The following is a 24,326-nucleotide window of genomic DNA, read 5'->3' as shown; positions in this document are numbered from 1 at the left end:
GATGTGGACGACCCGTCTGAAGGAACTGAGATGTAGATGACATCTGAAATGTTGATCCAGAATTTGGACAGAGCACCCCATTAGGCCATGAATCATTGCTCCAGGAGGCAGGTGATTCTGGGAACTGCATCCCTGGTATAGATGACCCCACAGCATCTCTGGGGCCTGAGGGAATAATGATACCTGATAGAGTGCCAGGATATGGCCCTCTGTAATTCTGTACCTTTCCACAGCCCACCTTTGGATGCTCTTAGAAACCTGACTACAGAAACTTCAGATAAAGTGTGCTGTCCAAAGAACGCCATGCTGACAAATTTAAACAGGAAATGGTCACAATATGCATGATCTCTGCATGCTAGCAACCGGATGCCACCATAATTATTAGCCATAGAGCAACTGATAGAACTCTGCACTGACAGTCCTCTAATGATAGTCCATGATAGGCATAGAAGAGGACCAAAAATTCAGTGAAGATCAGAGGTCCCCGCAGCACCTCTGCCCAGATTCCATGGACCCATCTGAAACTTGGATGTACATCTCTTGGTGGGGTGAGCCCCGGAAGAGACCTTCAGATTGATGAGGGGATCATCTTTGAGTTCTGCTTAACCTTCAGTCACGGAAAACAGAGAAGAAACCTTCTTGAAGAACGACAATAGCTTTGTCTAAGAGCTTCTTATATCTATATCATCATCGCTGAAAACCTGGGATCCCCGGTTAATAATGCCCCACTGGCTATGACATCAGCAAGGTTTCTTGACGTGAGCTCTCTTTGAGCATTTCAGAAAGAATCCACTGGTTATCATCGCGGATCTTCCATGGCATCGCTGGGGTCTCTTTGATCCCCATGGACCCGCATTCTGACACTACCTAGAACTCACTGTTGGTTATCGCCATGATCTTCCATGGCATCAAGGGTGGTCTCTGATGGTCTCTTGACACCTAGAGAATCCACTGGCTGTCGCCATGATAGTTCCCAAATTTTCGTAAAGTAGGGCAAAACGATGCCCACCATTCCCCTGAATACCTACCAGACTGGTATTCATCTTCAACAGGCGTATGTGTCCTAGTTATTGTTGCCGTGATGACTGTGGAACCATCTGACTTAAGTCCGGAAGCTATCTTGCCGGGCTGTCCTGGGTTGACATCTTTGGCTTACTTCCTAGTGTCCTTCAGCGATCTACTCCTGTTCCGGTGTCTTTTGGTGAATTTCCGTTCTAAAGTCCCCGGCGCGTTCCGCCGTTCTCGATCTTCAACGTTCGACCGCTGGTATATATTCGCCGCACGGGCGGTATTAATATCCCAACTCCACCAACGGTCTGGTGAGTCAACATTCGCTCATGCTAGGCAACCCCCCGTACAAAGTCATCACTTCCTCGGTAACCCCATCACCCTAATCCTAACCCAGCACCAATCTCTAAATCTATTTTTAACCAAGTAAGTCAAAAATCATGCATTTCAACTCTCGAATATTTCTAAACCAAACCCAGTATTTCAGCGTTTTTCGTGCATGTAGGGCTAAAATGGACGTAATTAAATGGGCTCTCACCGACAAACCGACAAATAATATAACATAAATAATGATAGTTGGTATAGAAACTACCAAATGAACTCATCACAAATACATTCTGACAACATGATGATGGTATCCTTGAAGACATTCTCAGGTGCCCACCTGGTACTACTAAAAAAAAGTAAAAACAAAAAGATAAAACCGACCCACCTACCCTATATTTAAAAAGCATGTAATAGGAAATGGGCATACATATTTTGGGGGGTCCCTATCTAACTACCCGTGTACCATTTGGGATGTGTTGCCGGCAATCTCCAACTTCACAGAAGACAGGTCTTCAGCAGCATCAACCTCTGTGAAGCATCTTTCTCACATCAGAAATATACAAATAGTTGAGCCCTTGAATGATGTTTATCAATCATACAAACTTTTACAGCAAATCACTGGAAATGCCTGTCCAGTAACGGAGATTTCAAACAGTAACTCTCTTGGTTGTCATCTGTATATGAGTCTTCACATGTAATGTGAGCATCCCAGATGACCGGATACTTCAAAGAGTTGATACTTTACATGGTTCACGATCCATAAGTATCATGGGCTGTAAATGAAGACTGCTAACTTAAGTTTCCATGCATGGTCTTAAATAATGGAGCTTCAGAACTTGGAATCGCATATTCTTCATGATCTGTCATTGGTGGTATGGAGTCAGGAAACAAACTCCAGGGGCTCGCGACCTTATTGGCGAAGGACTGTACCTGGCTGAGTTGAATTTCGAGGGTTTAAGCGGATAGCCTAATGACAGCTCCAATTCTATCATACAATATGATGGCGGCAGCATCTTAAGTCAAGATATCAGTAGAAGTCAGTGTACAATCTGAGCTGTGCATCCTGCTGACTGGTCAGCCGCACTGAGAACAGACTCTATGGTCTGAGTTGAAATGAGTGCTCCTGTGATCTGTAAGCTCTGTGTGTCCTGTGCGGTCTATAAAGTGTCAACAAATCAGAATTGGGATAACACTATCTTGTAATAAAACATGTTCTTTGCATATTTGGACTTTTTTTAAATGTAGTTTATTAATTTTACCCAAAATGTCATTCAATAATAACTGTGGTGAAATCATGTGGTCCACTGATACCTATAACTCGGTCCGAATTATTCACAGCAGTCGCAATCATATAGCATCTACACATGCCTCGGAATGAAGTGTAGTTGATAGAAAATAGATGTGTACATATATATTTGTTTTCACTAATTGTGATATTTGTTGTAGCTGGACGATCAAACATGTCAACATACTGTTGACAGGTCAGACTGTCCCATGCATATAAACTATCCGGTAATACACCGCACAAGCTTAGTTATGATTATAAATATTTTACATTTATAGAAGGAAACCTGCAATTAAAATTACACAATTCTGTAATGTTTCTCTTGGTAAAATAATAGTTTCAGATACTATATTTTTTCCAATCACTGCTTCAGAATTCATTTCGGTATATCATTGGTTTTAACTGAATCACAGGTAGATCGGGGGAATGTGTCCACAGCTGATTGCTTATGATTTCCGCATTAGGGGACAAACAAATATACAGTAATCTTAATCCCTGCATATAATACTATGCCTAGCAAAACAAAATTAAACTAAAAAGGTAAATAATCTTGTCTAGTGATATTTAATTGCAAATTTGAGGTCTCCACTGACAAAGTCGTTTTCTCTTGCCGAGCACTGAAGTTTGCCTTAGGCTAATCACTGAATGGCAACTGTAGTTTTTTCTTGAAATTAACCAGCAGGTAAGTAGCCCTCTAGTACCTACTCACCATTTTTATCTGTTCTAATATTGTGTTGTTCTTATAGGCACAGGCATCCAAGGTTTAGTAGATTTCAATAGTTTACTGTATGTTTCTAATGTGACTGTTATTATTATTGGTATTTTTGCTAGATTATAGTGATTGCACAAGGTGATGTTTGATGTGAACAAACTCAAACTCACTTTAACAAAATGGAGTAGGAATGTCTGCCACAAGTTGAAGCTGATTTCATCAGAAGTTCGTAGGCTGCTATATCATGGGATAACAATTCATACAAAATTCATTATTCATTATTACCACTACAAGCAATATATTAGGATTCAGATATTAGGAAAATATAAATATAGAATATTAGTAATAGCTTAGAGAAAGACTCCAGTCAAAAGTTGTAAAACTCATCTCACAGACATACTATTGAAAAAGGTATAAATTACGGCTACACAATTTCACAGATATCCAAGATAAAATCCTAGCCTAAGGTATTGAGGACTCAAGCTGTTAGCAACCCTTTCATAATTCAGAGTTATGACCAGACGATTAAATGCATCTATTGTAATCCAAGCACCTGTAATTGACACATCAGATTAGGCTCATTGAGATCTGTAGCCCAGGGTAAGCATCCAAGCATCCAGTAAAAGTGCCATCGAGATTAGTGCCAGTTAAACTAGGATTAACAAGGATTAAGAGTGATTGCCCTGTCTGGTCATTGAAGGACCCACCCCATTTAGTATATTCTGTATTTGATAGGCTAATGTAGGTTACACCCATTTTTTGTATCAGTCAACCAATCATAATCTCTTTATTGTTTTAATTGTAGATAAAATGTCTCTATGTTCATTTGTCCATCAGTAGGGTTTAGACTCCCAACACAGGTCAGCTCTAGCCCTCAGCCCAGAGGGTTGTACCGACTCTCTGTGGCCACCCCATGTTACTCCGTTCTTGTAAATAAAAGTGTGATTAGCTTCTTGTGACTTCGGACTCTTTTGCTGAGTTAATTCCCCCAAGCAGACCAGCACGCCAGTTAGATAAGGTGTTTCACCGGAACAATCACTTGGACCCCTTATCATAATAGCTACATGACACTCACATCACAAACACATATTGTGCATCTATCAGTTGTTATTGGTCATACATGACACATCACAAACACATATTGTGTATACTTCTATCAGTTGTTATTGCTCATACATGACACATCACAAACACATATTGTGTATACTTCTATCAGTTGTTATTGCTCATACATGACACATCACAAACACATATTGTGCATGCTTCTATCAGTTGTTATAGCTCATACATGACACATCACAAACAGATATTGTGTATACTTCTATCAGTTGTTATTGCTCATACATGACACATCACAAACAGATATTGTGCATGCTTCTATCAGTTGTTATAGCTCATGCATGACACATCACAAACATATATTGTGTATACTTCTATCAGTTGTTATTGCTCATACATGACACATCACAAACAGATATTGTGTATACTTCTATCAGTTGTTATTGGTCATACATGACACATCACAAACATATATTGTGTATACTTCTATCAGTTGTTATTGCTCATACATGACACATCACAAACACATATTGTGTATACTTCTATCAGTTGTTATAGCTCATGCATGACACATCACAAACACATATTGTGTATACTTCTATCAGTTGTTATTGCTCATACATGACACATCACAAACACATATTGTGCATGCTTCTATCAGTTGTTATTGCTCATACATGACACATCACAAACACATATTGTGTATACTTCTATCAGTTGTTATAGCTCATGCATGACACATCACAAACACATATTGTGTATACTTCTATCAGTTGTTATTGCTCATACATGACACATCACAAACACATATTGTGTATACTTCTATCAGTTGTTATAGCTCATGCATGACACATCACAAACACATATTGTGTATACTTCTATCAGTTGTTATAGCTCATACATGACACATCACAAACATATATTGTGTATACTTCTATCAGTTGTTATTGCTCATACATGACACATCACAAACACATATTGTGTATACTTCTATCAGTTGTTATAGCTCATGCATGACACATCACAAACACATATTGTGTATACTTCTATCAGTTGTTATAGCTCATACATGACACATCACAAACATATATTGTGTATACTTCTATCAGTTGTTATTGCTCATACATGACACATCACAAACACATATTGTGTATACTTCTATCAGTTGTTATTGCTCATACATGACACATCACAAACACATATTGTGCATGCTTCTATCAGTTGTTATTGCTCATACATGACACATCACAAACACATATTGTGTATACTTCTATCAGTTGTTATAGCTCATGCATGACACATCACAAACACATATTGTGTATACTTCTATCAGTTGTTATTGCTCATACATGACACATCACAAACACATATTGTGTATACTTCTATCAGTTGTTATAGCTCATGCATGACACATCACAAACACATATTGTGTATACTTCTATCAGTTGTTATAGCTCATACATGACACATCACAAACATATATTGTGTATACTTCTATCAGTTGTTATTGGTCATACATGACACATCACAAACACATTTTGTGTATACTTCTATCAGTTGTTATTGCTCATACATGACACATCACAAACACATATTGTGCATCTATCAGTTGTTATTGCTCATACATGACACATCACAAACACATTTTGTTTATACTTCTATCAGTTGTTATTGGTCATACATGACACATCACAAACACATATTGTGTATACTTCTATCAGTTGTTATAGCTCATGCATGACACATCACAAACACATATTGTGTATACTTCTATCAGTTGTTATTGCTCATACATGACACATCACAAACACATATTGTGTATACTTCTATCAGTTGTTATTGCTCATATTACCTTCATTAGTTTATGAAGACAAGGAGCTACATATGGCAGACTCACCTGTTACATGGAACACGGACTTAAACCCTAACCCAAAGCGTCCAACTTTGAGTGGTTCCTCCTCCTTTACACTGTTGTGTAACATCTTGATTCCACACCAGTCCTTTTCTGTGAACAAGGCATTGTTGTACACACATAGGGCTGGAGCCTGAAACACAGCACAGGACAGTACTTGTGAACATTTGGGGCCTGAAACACAGCACAGTACAGTACTTGTGAACATTTGGGGCCTGAAACACAGCACAGTACAGTACTTGTGAACATTTGGAGCCTGAAACACAGCACAGTACAGTACTTGTGAACATTTGGGGCCTGAAACACAGCACAGGACAGTACTTGTGAACATTTGGGGCCTGAAACACAGCACAGGACAGTACTTGTGAACATTTGGGGCCTGAAACACAGCACAGTACAGTACTTGTGAACATTTGGGGCCTGAAACACAGCACAGGACAGTACTTGTGAACATTTGGGGCCTGAAACACAGCACAGTACAGTACTTATGAACATTTGGGGCCTGAAACACAATACAGTACAGTACTTGTGAACATTTGGGGCCTGAAACACAGCACAGTACAGTACTTGTGAACATTTGGGGCCTGAAACACAATACAGTACAGTACTTATGAACATTTGGGGCCTAAAACACAGCACAGTACAGTACTTGTGAACATTTGGGGCCTGAAACACAGCACAGTACAGTACTTGTGAACATTTGGGGCCTGAAACACAATACAGTACAGTACTTGTGAACATTTGGGGCCTGAAACACAGCACAGTACAGTACTTGTGAACATTTGGGGCCTGAAACACAGCACAGTACAGTACTTGTGAACATTTCGGGCTTAAAACAAAGTACAGTAGATTACTTGTGAACATTTGGGCCTGAAACAAGGCATAGATCATATACACGGCTAGGGCCTGAAACAAGACACAGATCCTATACACGGCTGGGGCCTGAAACAAGGCATAGATAATATACACGGCTGGGGCCTGAAACGAGGCATAGTACATACATACGTCTGGGGCCTGAAACGTAGCATCGTACATTGCTTGTGAACATTAGGCAGCAGTTCACATACACAGTTTTTATGCCACTTTTTGCCATGTCCCAGCAATATATCATCCATGGACACCAGAAATAGGTTTCACACATTGTACCCATGTGGGGAATCAAATTTGGGCCTTTGGCATGACACTTTTAAGAAACAGTTACTTTTTACAAATGAACCAAGCATACTCAATACTCAGATGACATTTTAATGACTAAAAAATATGCTGGCACGACTTCATTGCCAGTAGAACTACTGTAGAGCTTGGCTTGGCTAACCGATGGGTCAGCATGAGTTTTCCTGCATTAGGTACACTCTGAAATAGATTTCATCATGCTTAATAAGCTGACATGTTAGCAGATATATTCTGATATATTCTGATATATTCTGTTACACACAACATTAGCTCACTTGATCTATCAGTTTATGTGTAAAAATAATGGGGTCAGACATTTTGTTTGTTAAGATAATGGCCTATAGAAACCTGTAATGAGGCCAGGTACTGCCTCTTCTTGCGGAGCCTTGGATCAACATCAGGCTGGATATCTCGTGCGTCATACAGAATTCGCATCTCAGTGGCATCTGCATCTTCAGCATTCTGGATCAGCTCCTGTTGAAGACAAAAGCTTCAGGTATGTGAATTTAAACAATGGCCATTGATAAAAAACTATGATCAGACACACCATATCAAGGTATTGAATTTGATTCTATATATGTTTGTTGATCAACTTGTTTCACTTTACTGATTGTCATAATATGATTCTTGTCACATTTAATTAATAATGGTATGGAATTCAAAATCAACTTAAAACAGGGCAGTCATTGACTCTTTTTCCTACAAGATCTAGCCACTGGTCCAGCTGGTCCAACACGCACCTACCTTGAGGGTCCTGGTCCAGCACAGACTCACCTTGAGTATCTGTCCATCATCAGGGTACTGGTCCAGCACAGACTCACCTTGAGTATCTGTCCATCATCAGGGTACTGGTCCAACACAGACTCACCTTGAGTGTCTGTCCATCATCAGAGTACTGGTCCAACACAGACTCACCTTGAGTATCTGTCCATCATCAGAGTACTGGTCCAACACAGACTCACCTTGAGTGTCTGTCCATCATCAGCGTACTGGTCCAACACAGACTCACCTTGAGTATCTGTCCATCATCAGAGTACTGGTCCAACACAGAATCACCTTTAGTATCTGTCCATCATCAGGGTACTGGTCCACGGAGACTCACCTTGAGTGTCTGTTCATCATCAGGGTACTGGTCCAGCACAGACTCACCTTGAGTGTCTGTTCATCATCAGGGTACTGGTCCAGCACAGACTCACCTTGAGTATCTGTCCATCATCAGGGTACTGGTCCAGCACAGACTCACCTTGAGTATCTGTCCATCATCAGGGTACTGGTCCAGCACAGACTCACCTTGAGTATCTGTCCATCATCAGGGTACTGGTCCAAGACAGACTCACCTTGAGTGTCTGTCCATCATCAGAGTACTGGTCCAACACAGACTCACCTTTAGTATCTGTCCATCATCAGGGTACTGGTCCACGGAGACTCACCTTGAGTGTCTGTTCATCATCAGGGTACTGGTCCAGCACAGACTCACCTTAAGTATAAATCCATCATCAGGGTACTGGTCCAGCACAGACTCACCTTGAGTATCTGTCCATCATCAGGGTACTGGTCCAGCACAGACTCACCTTGAGTATCTGTCCATCATCAGGGTACTGGTCCAGCACAGACTCACCTTGAGTATCAGTCCATCATCAGAGTACTGGTCCAACACAGACTCACCTTGAGTGTCTGTCCATCATCAGAGTACTGGTCCAACACAGACTCACCTTGAGTATCTGTCCATCATCAGAGTACTGGTCCAACACAGACTCACCTTGAGTATCTGTCCATCATCAGAGTACTGGTCCAACACAGACTCACCTTTAGTATCTGTCCATCATCAGGGTACTGGTCCACGGAGACTCACCTTGAGTGTCTGTTCATCATCAGGGTACTGGTCCAGCACAGACTCACCTTGAGTGTCTGTTCATCATCAGGGTACTGGTCCAGCACAGACTCACCTTGAGTATCTGTCCATCATCAGGGTACTGGTCCAGCACAGACTCACCTTGAGTATCTGTCCATCATCAGGGTACTGGTCCAGCACAGACTCACCTTGAGTATCTGTCCATCATCAGGGTACTGGTCCAACACAGACTCACCTTGAGTGTCTGTCCATCATCAGAGTACTGGTCCAACAGAGACTCACCTTTAGTATCTGTCCATCATCAGGGTACTGGTCCACGGAGACTCACCTTGAGTATCTGTCCATCATCAGGGTACTGGTCCAACACAGACTCACCTTGAGTGTCTGTCCATCATCAGAGTACTGGTCCAACACAGACTCACCTTGAGTATCTGTCCATCATCAGAGTACTGGTCCAGCACAGACTCACCTTGAGTGTCTGTCCATCATCAGGGTACTGGTCCAACACAGACTCACCTTGAGTATCTGTCCATCATCAGAGTACTGGTCCAACACAGACTCACCTTTAGTATCTGTCCATCATTAGGGTACTGGTCCACGGAGACTCACCTTGAGTGTCTGTTCAGCATCAGGGTACTGGTCCAGCACAGACTCACCTTGAGTGTCTGTTCATCATCAGGGTACTGGTCCAGCACAGACTCACCTTGAGTATCTGTCCATCATCAGGGTACTGGTCCAGCACAGACTCACCTTGAGTATCTGTCCATCATCAGGGTACTGGTCCAGCACAGACTCACCTTGAGTATCTGTCCATCATCAGGGTACTGGTCCAACACAGACTCACCTTGAGTGTCTGTCCATCATCAGAGTACTGGTCCAACACAGACTCACCTTTAGTATCTGTCCATCATCAGGGTACTGGTCCACGGAGACTCACGTTGAGTGTCTGTTCATCATCAGGGTACTGGTCCAGCACAGACTCACCTTGAGTATCTGTCCATCATCAGGGTACTGGTCCAGCACAGACTCACCTTGAGTATCAGTCCATCATCAGGGTACTGGTCCAACACAGACTCACCTTGAGTGTCTGTCCATCATCAGAGTACTGGTCCAACACAGACTCACCTTGAGTATCTGTCCATCATCAGAGTACTGGTCCAACACAGACTCACCTTGAGTATCTGTCCATCATCAGGGTACTGGTCCAACACAGACTCACCTTTAGTATCTGTTCATCATCAGGGTACTGGTCCAGCACAGACTCACCTTGAGTGTCTGTTCATCATCAGGGTACTGGTCCAGCACAGACTCACCTTGAGTATCTGTCCATCATCAGGGTACTGGTCCAGCACAGACTCACCTTGAGTATCTGTCCATCATCAGGGTACTGGTCCAGCACAGACTCACCTTGAGTATCTGTCCATCATCAGGGTACTGGTCCAACACAGACTCACCTTGAGTGTCTGTCCATCATCAGAGTACTGGTCCAACACAGACTCACCTTTAGTATCTGTCCATCATCAGGGTACTGGTCCACGGAGACTCACCTTGAGTGTCTGTTCATCATCAGGGTACTGGTCCAGCACAGACTCACCTTGAGTATCTGTCCATCATCAGGGTACTGGTCCAGCACAGACTCACCTTGAGTATCTGTCCATCATCAGGGTACTGGTCCAGCACAGACTCACCTTGAGTATCTGTCCATCATCAGGGTACTGGTCCAGCACAGACTCACCTTGAGTGTCTGTCCATCATCAGGGCACTAGTCCAACATAGACTCACCTTGAGTATCTGTCCATCATCAGGGCACTAGTCCAACATAGACTCACCTTGAGTGTCTGTCCATCATCAGGGCACTAGTCCAACATAGACTCACCTTGAGTATCTGTCCATCATCAGGGCACTAGTCCAACATAGACTCACCTTGAGTATCTGTCCATCATCAGGGCACTAGTCCAACATAGACTCACCTTGAGTATCTGTCCATCATCAGGGCACTGGTCCAACATAGACTCACCTTGAGTATCTGTCCATCATCAGGGCACTGGTCCAACATAGACTCACCTTGAGTATCTGTCCATCATCAGGGTACTGGTCCAGCACAGACTCACCTTGAGTATCTGTCCATCATCAGGGTACTGGTCCAGCACAGACTCACCTTGAGTATCTGTCCATTATCAGGGTGGTAGTCCAGCATAGACCTACCTTGAGTATCTGTCCATCATCAGGGTACTGGTCCAGCACAGATTTAAGCTGCCTGATGAGGGTTGGTAGCTCCATGCAGGTGTAGCCATCATCCTCTGAGTCAGAATCTAAACAGAGTGAAAGTGTTGTGACAGTGAAGCTTTTCAATATGTCTGCCCCTGGGAATCTGTGCACAGCCCAGATGAACATGTCTGCTGTCGGTAATCTGTGCCCGGCCCAGATCAATATGTCTGCTGTTGGCAAACTGTGCACAGCCCAGATCAATATGTCTGCTGTTGGCAATCTGTGCTTTGCCCAAATTAACATGTCTGCTGTTGGCAAACTGTGCACAACCCAGATCAATATGTCTGTTGTTGGTAATCTGTGCTTTGCCCAAATTAACATGTCTGTTGTTGGCAATCTGTGCACAGTCCAGATGAACATGTCTTCTGTCGGCATATCTGTGCACAGCCCAATTAACATGTCTGCCACTGGGAATCTGTGCACAACCAAGATGAACATGAATGCCTCTGGGAATCTGTGCACAGCTTAAAAGGGGAATCTACAGCAATTCCCCAGAGCTGGTTGTTGCTTTTGTTAATTTTTTTTCCAGTGGGTACCCGAATGATATCGCAGAAATCTTGACTGGTTCACGACCTCTGCTCCAAAACCCTGTGTAACCACAATTCATGGCTTAAGGGCATATCCTCACATTGATCAACAAAGATAAAATACAGTTCCATCTTGAAATTGATTGGAAAATGTGGTCATGCTTGTGACCAATTAATGTTTCAGTTATTTTACTAACTGGTTGTAAAACGAGGCCATCAAGTGTGTATTTTCATAACAATATAAACTATTTTGAAGTTTAATTTCATCCTCAAGTGATTAAAAGTGTTAGGTTTGAAAGTAAACAGAATTCAGTGTACTTGATATTTTAGGCATATAATCCTAGCATAATTAATCCATTATATTGCTTTTATGCACTTTTGAACTTCATAAAAGTTGTAAGCAGATTTCTTTTTTCAGTGAATTTGAGACTGACTGAGTATGATTTTAGGCTGCTTTTAGCAATATTACAGCAATATCACAGCAATGGACACCGGAAATGGGTTTCACACATTGTACCCATGTGGAGAATCGAACCTGGGCCTTCGGTGTGACGAGCGAAGGCTTTAACCACTTGGCTACCCCACCGTCCCTATGAATCTGTGAAATGACTGTAATATCCAAGCATTTCATAAATTACCTCAGTGAATATTGTAGACATACAGGCCTACAACAAAAAGGCTTGTGAAACAACAATTTAGTGTTATCTGTCTTGCATTGAGGAAATTCCCAAAGATAATGTAACATAACCTAATTCTGTTCCATGTTATAACAAATGAATGAAAACAAAATGCAAATATAGTAAATTACAACTCATATATCTCTGACATAAAGGAACAATATCCCATCCACCTACAGTTGACAAAGAAATGTGTTCCATATCACATGCCCTCTAACAATCTATCGTAATATTGTACAATATGTATAACTTGTGATAGTTTCTCAACTGGTCTCGTAACTTTGTTACAGTTTTTTAGCATTGGCATGAAGTCTCATTGGTCAGCTGAGATAGTATTTTCATAATGTCCACGAATCTTTGAAAACAATCATCCAGTAAGACAACAATGAGCAATCCACAACAGCTGGTTGTTTAACCAGCTGTATTCCTTCAAATACATTTGTATTCCTTCAAAAATAGTAACTATTCGTCCAAATGACAAACCATGGTATGACTCTAATTTGAGGAGGGAATACCGTAAAAGAGACCGATTACGGAGAAAGGCCAAGAAAACAAAAAAAGAGAGCGACAAAAAAGCTTATAAACATCAGAGAAATAGAGTAAACAACATGAAATGTTATGCGAAAGAAAACTTCTACTCTAATATTAATGGCCTACTTTTGGAATTATACTCTGAAAATAAATCTTCATATTGGAAATTATTACGTTATATTGTTAAAAACTCGGGCTCTACTTCGCATATTCCTCCTCTCAAGCAGAATGTTGTTGATGAATTTCCAACGCTATTTTCTGATTTGGAAAAAGCTGAAAACTTAATACATATTTCAAATCAAATTCCGTTTGAATGATAAAGATGTACCATTACCACATTTTCCCTCAAGGACCAATATGCAGTTAGATAAAATAGTAATTTCTGAGAAGGAAGTATCTGATGTTATAAAATGTTTACAGTTAAACAAAGCTTCAGGGCCGGATAGAATAAGTCATAAATTATTAAAGAATACCGTTTATTCCATATCCAAGCCCCTGTGTTTACTGTTCAACTTATCATTGCAATATAGTGTGTATCCAAATATGTGGAAAAGTGCATATGTCATGCCTCTGTTTAAGAAAGGTGATCACTCTATTGTTTCCAATTATAGACCTATTTCTCTTATAAGTTGCATAGGAAAACTGTTTGAAAGAGTGGTATACAAACACTTGTATAACTATTTCCTTGTTAACAAACTTTTATATAAGTACCAATCAGGCTTTCAAGCAGGTCATTCAACTGTCCATCAATTAATTGAACTTTACCATCATATTTGTACATCTCTCGACAACAAAGAAAAAATATTGTATGGTATTTTGCGATGTATCCAAAGCTTTTGATCGTGGTGTGTGGCACAAAGGGCTTGTACGTAAATTAGAGATGTATGGTATTAGAGGCCAGCTTTTGCAATGGATATCGAGTTACATAAGTGATCGCAGTCAACACGTCTTTGTAAACGGAGCTATATCCAAGCCCAGGTACTTAACAGCTGGCGTCCCCCCAGGGATCAGTATTGGGACCCTTTTTGTTCGTGGTCTATGTTAACGATATTGCTGATAAATTAGATTGTGTAACAAGACTTTTTGCTGAGGATACCTCGCTTGGAAAATCATCGAAAAATACTAAAGAAATCGAAAATTCTCTTAATACCAACTTAGACATATTATATAGCTGGAGCAAAAACTGGCTGGTCTCATATAATCCTGAAAAAACAGAAGCAGTGTTGTTTTCCATGATTGATGAAACTGAAGAATTGAAATTATTTTTTGACGGAAAGCAAATCAATTTGGTAAACAATCATAAACATCTCGGGAATAACATTTGAAGCAAAAGGCAAATGGTCTTGTCATACTAATCAAATTATCAAGTCGTGCTCCAAAATGATATCATCAATGCGGAAATTGTTATACTTACTTAACAGAAATACAATCAATACTATTTATAAGATATTTATCAGACCACACTTTGAATATGCTTGTGAATTATGGGATGGCTGTACTGTAAAACAGAAAAGAAAACTTAGAGAACTTCAGTTAGAAGCTGCCAGAATAGATAATGGTCTACCTAGATATACTTCACGTCAAATTCTATATTATGAGACAGGCTGGGAAAGGCTGGATGAACGAAGAAAAAGAAGAAAACTTTGTCTATTCTACAAAATTCAAAATGATTTAGCCCCTGTATACTTAAAGATAATACTCCAGATAGTGTTGGATCAAGATCTAATTATAACCTTAGGAATGCTAGCAATATTATTCTACCTTCTGCAAGGTTAAGACTTTCATATGATTCCTTTTTCCATCAACTGTAAGAATGTGGAATAATATTTCTGATACCGAAAGAAATCGACCTTCATTACAAAGTTTCAAGTCGTTGCTTAAAGTGCGAGCAACCTGTAGCTCCATCATATTACTTTCGTTTGGAATTAGAAAATTAAATATTATACACACAAAGTTGAGATATATGACCAGTCAGCTAAATTATGATCTGTATCGTTTCAACATAAAAGATTCAGCTTCTTGTTACTGTGACAATACTTGTGAAAATGTACATCACTTCCTATTAGAATGTAAACTGTACAACATCCAAAGGGAAATATTAATGTTAAATTTAAAAAGTATTGTAAATCGAGACTCTCCAATCACATTGTCATTGATGTTATTTGGAAGTCCTGATATGACCATTCAACAGAATAAATACGTTTTTAAAGGTGTGCAAACTTTTATTCATCAATCGAAACGTTTTGTGTGATCACATGAGTTGTATCCCTTCCTCTACTTAACTTTCCTATCTCTTCTCTCTATTCTTTCCTAATATGTATATAATTGAAAATGTTTGTATGTAAATATTAGGGGAGCGGGTATTTTAAGTTGGATTACTTGTCCCCAATCCCTTTCACATTTGTGAATAAAATATGTTTAAATCAATCAAACGACATTATGACACGTTATGAAATGTGAAATGCACCACCCAGGAAAAGGAAGTACAGAGAGTTATATGCTCGGTCTGCCATCTACAGGATCAGCTCCAGAGAAGACAGACTTTGACTATTGACTTTGTTCGTGCTGCAGGCTGGGTGGCAAAACAGTTTTTGTAAATTCCCTTGAACTCTTCCACAGCAATGACCTATATAATTAGCTGAATACATATTGTATGAACCTAGTACAGCTATGATTGTTTTGTTTTTGTATATTATTATGGTGGAACAGTCTACTTGATGGAGGGGAGAGAGCTAGTAATTAATAAACATTTGACTGGAACAGGTTGTGTCTTGGATGGGTAGTCAAACTGGGAGTAGTCATAATGGGAGTGAACCAAAGGAGATGGGTGTATTCGGTCTGCGTAAGAAATATGCAGATATAAATACTAAGTTGTGACAAATCCACTGTGTAAAATAACACAGTGTATTACCAGTTAATCCTCGGATCACTGTTTTTTTATCTCATCTGATAATTCCTCTCTTGTTGCGTTTCCATCTGCAGATTACACAACACGTAATACATTTGCCACATCAGACCTGACTACATGTACTTGTGTAATTACCCTGGCATGAGAAATGTCAAATGGGAACCTTTGTCAGGTAATGTCAGAGTGGTGTTACCACTATGCCTGTTATGCCGGTTACAAATTCATCAACTGAGCATAAAGTGACTGATGGCATACAGGTGTAGGTTTATATAAAAAAACATGGATTACAACAAGGGAGTAATAATTGTTGTATTGCATGCAGTTTGGTTGCCTAAAGAACTGTAGGTTCCATGTTGTTTTTAGGATATGAACGGAACTAAGTTGTTGCTTAAAAAATCTGCTCTTACATTTCTGTGTACAAAAGTTAATAATAGTATACACATAATTACCGTAGTGAGTTTTTAAAATGTAGCAACGGCAAATGGGGTTGATTCTGTTTACGGGTTCAAATAAATGAAATGTGCGTTTAAGGTCAACTGACGTGACAATTTTACCTGACATGCAGAAATGGAATCCAAATCCTTTGGTACCATTAAAGATTGTAGCTCCCTCTCACGTCACGCTCAGTTGTGTCAGCTGGCATATCGTCTCGTGACATCTAATGACACCTTGGTGACAGTGTTAGCCGGCCATGTTGAAGCCAAACATCAGCATGACTTCAAATAACCACACATGCAGCATTTAAACTGTACACAGCTTTGAAGAATATGTACACCTCTTGGAATCAGTGTACAGCCTTAATAATCCCATACACAACATGGAATATGTCAGCAGAAGCCATACATATATGGTCTCTGATGTCAACTTACCCCGACTCATGGTGCCGCCTCCCTCTCACCTGGAACACAGCTTACTTCTCACCACTGAAATATTGAAAAGAGGGCAAGGATCACCTCCTGGGCGAGAAACCTTTTTTGAGTCAGTGAATTTTACACACAAGTCAACTATCACATTGGGCACTGATAGTTTCTTTGCTTTTGTTCATATATTATTATATGTACATTCTTGAGTCCAGTTTGTAGGATATATTGGGAGGACATTGTTTGAAATATTCCTGCTTAAATGTTTATTTTGTATCCATATGTGCTGCCCAAAGTTTATGCATTATTCACGGCTCAGGTTCACATATGTGTGATTCCTGTATTTCTGCATTAAGTGAAGATTTGTCAAGAATGTTGAAAAGGAAGAAGGGAATAATTAGCAAATTGTGATTTTACTTTGGCATTGTTAAAAAGGGTCTAGGTCAAAGGGCCCTCAGTACAAAAGCCCCTCGACCAAAAGCCCCTTGGAGAAAAGCCCGTCACTCTATGTATTAATTGGGAAAATAAGATTAAAGACAAGAAATGATTAATGACATGAAACGTTTAATTGCTTTATAATTTAATGACCCTAAATACTATATAAATTAATATGTAATAAGCAAATAATTCTTGTTTGTTTGTAGTCTTTAACTCCATGATCAAGTTTTAGTGAAATGTTTTTCACCAAAATATATACACCTGGTTCATACTTGTGCAAATTAGCTCAGTTAGAGTTAAGTTTTGCAAGATACATTGATCCCAGTGTAATAGGAAGAAAATTATTTACTAAAGTGTCACATGATGTACATCATAAAAGGCATCATAGAATATAGACATAAAATTGAGTACAACATCCAGCCAATATGGCCTACAAGACACTATATTGCATTTAGACACAAAGGTTAAAAATAATGAATAAATTACTAACAGCTATTAAAATAGTTTAATATTACTGAGAATGCGAAAGTGAATAGGTATGATGTGTTTGTTTGGCAATATACCCATTTCCTCCTTGGGAAAGCCTGGGTTTGGCTGTGTTTCCTTTCCAGGTTGCAGACTTTCCAAATAAGAAATTATCACATTTCTCCATTTCCTTTACATTGGTATGATAAAATACTTAATATACTTTATATAACATATGTAATGACAGAAGTTCCTCATACTTTATAAAATATAAAATACTTTTTCCCACTTAAAATACAGTATAAATATAAGAGCCATAAGAAAGGTTCATTCTTTTATGAAATGCATGAATCAAGGGTCTTTTCACAGGGGTGCTCAAATTAGGGAGGGGCTTTCGTCAAGAGAGGCTTTTGAACCAAGGTGCTTTTTGGCCGGTCCCCCGTTAAAAATATGCCATGCATATGGTTTAAACATATTTTATTTGGAAACAAAAAGCAAAGGATTGGCAAACAAGCCGCTCCATAATACATGTATAAGTTTACATATATACATAATGTTGTACTTAATAATTGTAACAAGTTGTGAATATAAGAACAAGCTATCTCTGAATGATAACCATCTCGGATATTAACAAATTACCTTAGTTTAGTTTCGTGGCCAGTTGATACAAATAAGAAAATAATAGAAATTTATTATTAGAATCTACAAGGCTTCTATGAATCAAATCGTTTTGATGTAATAATGAATTGATGCACTGACTTAGAATATCCATATTCGTGTGATGTGATACTGAGTTATTGCCATTTAGCACATCTCGATAGCGTTCACTAACATGAACAGCGTCATGTTCACTAGAGAACGCTATGTATCGTAGCTAATAGCTGGGCTTCAGATAAGATGCGTATCTGCGTAAATTACGGATAATTCAGATATACGCATAAAAAAATCAAATCAATGAGTGAAAGATACGTATAACTTTCTCAGAATACGAGTCAGATTTTGTTTACATGCGTGAACCATACCTGTCAAAATATTGTTTCAGTCCCACACATCTCGAATAGTGATGTTGTCTGTATTGAAGCGAAGATTGTCGAGTTTTTCCGTTTGATATCCGTTAATATTTCTAATCCACGTTCGGTTCACAATTTGTTTAAAAGCCTGCCCTTAAAGAGCGTTACTATCACAACGTTTCCGGCCCGTATCAGTAATAATACAGCTTTAGGGCTGCTGTATATTACGTGATGGCCTTAAACGAGCGTAGGAAAACATTTATGTCAACGCGCACTGTAATTTATTTCCTGTCGTCTGCAGTAAGAATGAGTAACCAAAAGAAACTCGTCGAGTTGTTTTAAAGGAAAACTGTTTCAATTAGCAAGGAAAAGTAATAAACCACGCAACCTGTGAAATACTCCTCCTTTTATTTCCATATGGTATTTTACTCCTCAATTTTAATTTTGAGGAGTGAAATACTCTTGAGTCAAAATTATTATCTGGAGCCGTGACTCAGTTGTGATACATGAAGGGGAAAAGTCATTGTTGTTAGGAACAAAGAAGGATAAGATAACAAGGCAGATTACAACCATGATCTGCCGGTAGGAAAGAAAAAAAGAACATTTATAGACTTTATGAGAAAAGAAAAACGACTGATAAAGTTAGAAACACCAACTGTGAAAAGAAATATGAACCCTGTTTGCAAGATGTAAACCTGCATACAAAAAGACATGCAATAAAAAAATACACATATCTTTGTCATATAACATTGATTAACTTCAATAGCATAAAAGTAATAAGCCAATACAATCCAACTAACATAAAGAAAGAGAACTTTAGTGAATCGGTCGAGCCATGTCAATATCGCATGCTTCTCTGAGGGTAACTGTATTCATGCTCTTTCCTATCATGATTACACAATGTCATTTAGAAAGTGGTCACATGTAACATATGTTAAACTTCATATCATGTCGTGCATGATTAAATCGGGCATCAAACATGATTAGATATCATGCATATATATTATGACATACATATGGGAAACTGTTTCTGTTCTCCTGAATAAACAGGATATTCACATGTAAAATAGGACTTGTAAACCTGAGTATTGGCAAGCCTTATCTCAGGCAGAAATTTCCATTGAAGAGGCGCGTATCATATGCTGTGGATCACTTAAATATGAAATAATTCTGTTTCAATTTTCCATAACTTCAGTGGAAATTACAGCTATTTAAAAAGGGGAGCACTTTTATTTTCTGTGTTTCTCATCGCCCGACCGACCCTTCTTATTTGTATTGTCGACCCCCGCAAAAAAACGTCTTTTTTTACATTCCAACACCGTTGACTCGAACCTAAATCAGTCGCTGCCATAAGTCCAAAGTCCACGAGAAGTTGTATTAAAAAATATAATAAATGAGAATCAAGAACACTCTTCAGATAAGTTTGTCTTTATTTTTTTTTTTTTGTTGTTGTGTTGTTTTTGTTTTGTTTTGTTTTTCTTTCCCGACCGACCTACCCATGTTCAGAATTTGGTGGCTACGTGAAACACATAAAAATACAATAAATGATGTCCAAACGACCAATTACAGTGAATCACTAAATGCATGATGGTCACCTGCAATAGCCATGGCTTTCATTTAGAAAATGATATGATGAAGAGGAACACTTATCTATGGATAGACAGCTTCCAGATTGCAATAGATGCGACGTTTGGTGCAGATCCTAACACTGTTATTAAGTAACTTCCCTTATCAAGTAGCATCCCTCATCTATCTGTCTATCTGTCTGTCTGTCGGCTATATTATTTACTTTGAAAGATGGCCGAAAAGACATTAAGTTTAAATTTGATTCCTGCAATATAAAAACAGTTGATTTTCATAAACAACTGGGTTTAACCTTCTCGTCTGACGGGAGTTGACATCATCATATTGAAAGCACTGTCAAATTGACATATAGAATGATTGGAGCATTTCAAAAATTAAACTTTCTACTAAATTGAACAACACCAGTTTTCTTTCAGGATTCACTCCCGCCTGTAGTATAGGCAACCGGACAAGTTATGAGTTAAGAAACTCAGATAAATTTAGCCAACCATGTTCAAGACTGAGGTACTCAACATCATATTTTATTGCATAGCAGTTACAATGTGAAATAATATTCCCTTAGCTATTAGAAATTGCGACCCTGTTGCATCATTTAAATCTTATAGCCACGTGAAAGAAAAATGTGCACCTAAATATTATTCATATGGAATAAGGAAGTTATGTTTTGCACACAAGACGCATCATGTCAATGTGACCATGGATGTGAGAATGTTTTTCATTACTTCCTCGAATGTCCACTGTGTACTATTCAAAGATATTAACTGTTAAATCTTTAGAAAATATTGTTAAAAATAGTAATCTTATCTTACATGGCAATGCAGGTCTCTCAGTTACTGAAGACCGGAATGTTTTCAAATATGTACATATGTTATCTCTCAGACAAAACGTTTGCTCAGTTAACGTCTGCTTTACATATCCTTGCCTTGTGTATGTCTGTCACTGGTGTACAATGTTGTAAGATCGATTCTGTAATTATTGGGAGAAGGCTTTTCTAAGTTGTATAACCTGTGTCCAAACCTTTTCTTGAATGATTAAACTATGTTTTCATCAATAAACACAATCAAACCTCTCGGTGACAAATCTGTTTTTATATTCGATAGTAACTGATAGTAAAAACCATTTTGCGAAGAGAAGACACATTATCATTTAATCACAACAAAGTTATGTTTACACACAATCAAACTTCTCAGTAACGAACCTGTTTCAGGCTCACCCTACTCTACTCACTGGACAGTGGACTGTTCCATTATACCCGTAGGTGTTACCCTAATTAACCTTCTAGTTCAGTGTCTGTCATGGGAGATAACCTTCCCAAGCCAACGCGCACTGCATGTGCGAGTAAACCATACACACTGCCCCGTCAACGCCTCAAAGCCTAATGATGACACTTCTTCGTGTTCTTCTGTAATCTGTTCAAAACCAAATCACCAAATAAACTCCAGTTGCTGTCCGGCTATTTATTGAGAGGGACAGGCATAAATTAAGCAAGTTACAAACGAGTTAACGACGTACTTTAGAGGTGAGGTGAGGTGAAATTGGGTTTTACGTCGTACTTGAGAATATTGAGTTCATATGACGACGTGCATGCGTGTGTATGTGTATGTGCGGCTGCTTGTACTAGCTCAGACTGAAGCTGGTTTTATAGTGCTAGCCCACTGAGATACCATGTCGCAGTGAAGCATGAATACCCCACTCAGACACATTATACTAACTCCGAGCCGACCAGTCCTTGTCGTACCCATTGTTAATGCCGAGGGCCAGGCAGGGACCATTAATACCATATTTTAACGTCTTTTGGTATGACACGGTCGGGGATCGAACCCACGACCATCCGCTCTCCGGGCGGACGCTCTAACAACTACACCACGGAAGCGGTCTACGTACTTTAGAAAGGTAACACATTTATTAACTATTGATTACTGAAAGAAACAAATACATTCTCATATACCAGATGTGTGTGCGCGCGAGTAAATGGAGCTGTTGGTGGCTGTAGTTCTCAATTCATAAATATTTTTCAAATCCATCTTTATTACCTTTATTCTCTGAATTAACATATAAAGAGCCGCTCCCTTTCCCTCCTTAAAAGTTAAACGAAATAATGACTAATGAGTAGCAGATTTGGACGAGCCCATATCGAAATAGTCTCAGTTCATCAAGTAAAGTAAAAAGGGTCCCTCTCTAGACCCTCGTTAAAAGTATATAGGTACTCTACAACATAAGGGGTTCTCTATGCAAAGCGTCACTGTAGAAATAGTCTTGAAATATGGACGGCGCCTTCGGGAGCCTGGTATTTTTCGTATCGAAATACTTGAAAATACGGGTTTGAAATATATATTTCTTCTTCCTTATCCATTTAGCCATCAGATAAAGTAAAAGGAGTCGCTCCCTAGCCGGTCTTCAAAAGTACACTGATACCCTACAACATTATGAGGGCGTTCTCTGTGCAAAGCGTCACTCAGATTCCGATCCACTACTTCAACCAATCAGAAGTGTTTGCTATATTTAGCCCGTGTTGTGACATAATCGATTCTGTCCACCACAGCGTATAGTCTCGCCCCTGAATTCGGAAGGTAGATCTATAGTTCTGTATAGTCCTTCAGTCTCATATTGTCAATTTAAGATGTCACTTATTATCAAATCAAAGGTTTCGGCTAGGAAGTACGTTAAAACGTCACCTTTCTTTATACGCATGTCCACAGGGGCTTGTATTGCTGAAAATAATACGTCCTGGGTCCTACAAGCGTACACTGATATCCATAGTCATATAAAGAAGGTCCTTCTTTATATGTATATGGATATCAGTGTACGCTTGTAGGACCCAGGACGTATTATTTTCAGCAATACAAGCCCCTGTGCGCATGTCTACAATGCAAACAGTAATTACAGTTGGTCATTGAAATGTACGCCTTCAAATCTTCCGTCGGGACAGCAGTGGTCCGGAGTAGCAGTTTGTTTGAGCTCAGAATATGGAATGATCTACGGGACGACAGAATATTTTGTGTCATTATACGGTATTGTACCACGAACAGGGACATGGAGACTGACATCAATATAATTATTAATAGGCGCTGTTTGAAAGACAGTGACAACGAAAGTTACGCATTTAGCAACAGTAACTGAATTTCAGATTCGTTCATGTACTCACCGTCTGTTCACGCAATCGTTTCGGAGCGTTACTGATAACTGCATGCATGATACAGGCTTCGTTTGGAACGGGTTTTGAGTTATGTTCATCTCCAGCAATCGTTATGTACCCCAGCTATCACGTGATATAATCTAACTCTGGATTTCTCAGAACGCCGCCCATGGTTCATGGAAGGCGCCCTTTGTACTTAGAAATACGTTGAAAACACCTTGTTCGGGCATAGGCGTATGTAGTGTGATATTGGAAACACCTTTCGATCAAAAGATTAACAGTGATAGCATTTGCTAATGTAGGCCTAAAGTTTTCAACTGTATTCATGCATGACTTGCTACGTGTCCAGCAGCGTATTTTATGAGAGAGAGAGAGTTAGCGAGAGGTGGGTGACAATTTGTTAGGGGCTTCTTATCAAGGCTGTACGGCAAATTTGCATAAGCCTTTGAGTCTGAAATTTAGCTAGGTTCGCCCAGGGGAACAAAATCGATTTCGCCGAAGGTAATAATGCATTACACCTGTTGTAGTGTGTGTATGGTCCCGAGAAGGACACTAACGTGACTAAAATGGTGTTAAAGTCCACTTCCGACATGG

General features: G+C 39.4%; 1 protein-coding gene across 1 annotated transcript in view; it reads right to left on the bottom strand.

Annotated features, from left to right (window-relative positions):
* The window catches only part of LOC124274529 (sacsin-like), a 29,824-nt gene extending 5,995 nt beyond the window's left edge, over window positions 1–23,829 (bottom strand). Inside the window, exons 1-5 of the mRNA XM_046709892.1 lie at window positions 23,742–23,829; window positions 17,109–17,162; window positions 11,534–11,640; window positions 7,825–7,950; window positions 6,289–6,436 (exon numbers count right to left, since the gene is read on the bottom strand). Of these exons, the coding sequence (XP_046565848.1) occupies window positions 6,289–6,436; window positions 7,825–7,950; window positions 11,534–11,640; window positions 17,109–17,118 (391 nt within the window). The 5' untranslated portion in view covers window positions 17,119–17,162; window positions 23,742–23,829. The remainder of the gene's footprint in view (window positions 1–6,288; window positions 6,437–7,824; window positions 7,951–11,533; window positions 11,641–17,108; window positions 17,163–23,741) is intronic.
* Between the last annotated feature and the right edge of the window lie 497 nt (window positions 23,830–24,326).

Source organism: Haliotis rubra, unplaced genomic scaffold, assembly GCF_003918875.1.
Source record: "Haliotis rubra isolate DU_JTF1 unplaced genomic scaffold, ASM391887v1 Scf1911, whole genome shotgun sequence".
Taxonomy (NCBI): domain Eukaryota; kingdom Metazoa; phylum Mollusca; class Gastropoda; order Lepetellida; family Haliotidae; genus Haliotis; species Haliotis rubra.
The sequence above is the reverse complement of the archived record's forward strand: the minus strand, read 5'-3'. Positions and strand labels throughout refer to the sequence as shown.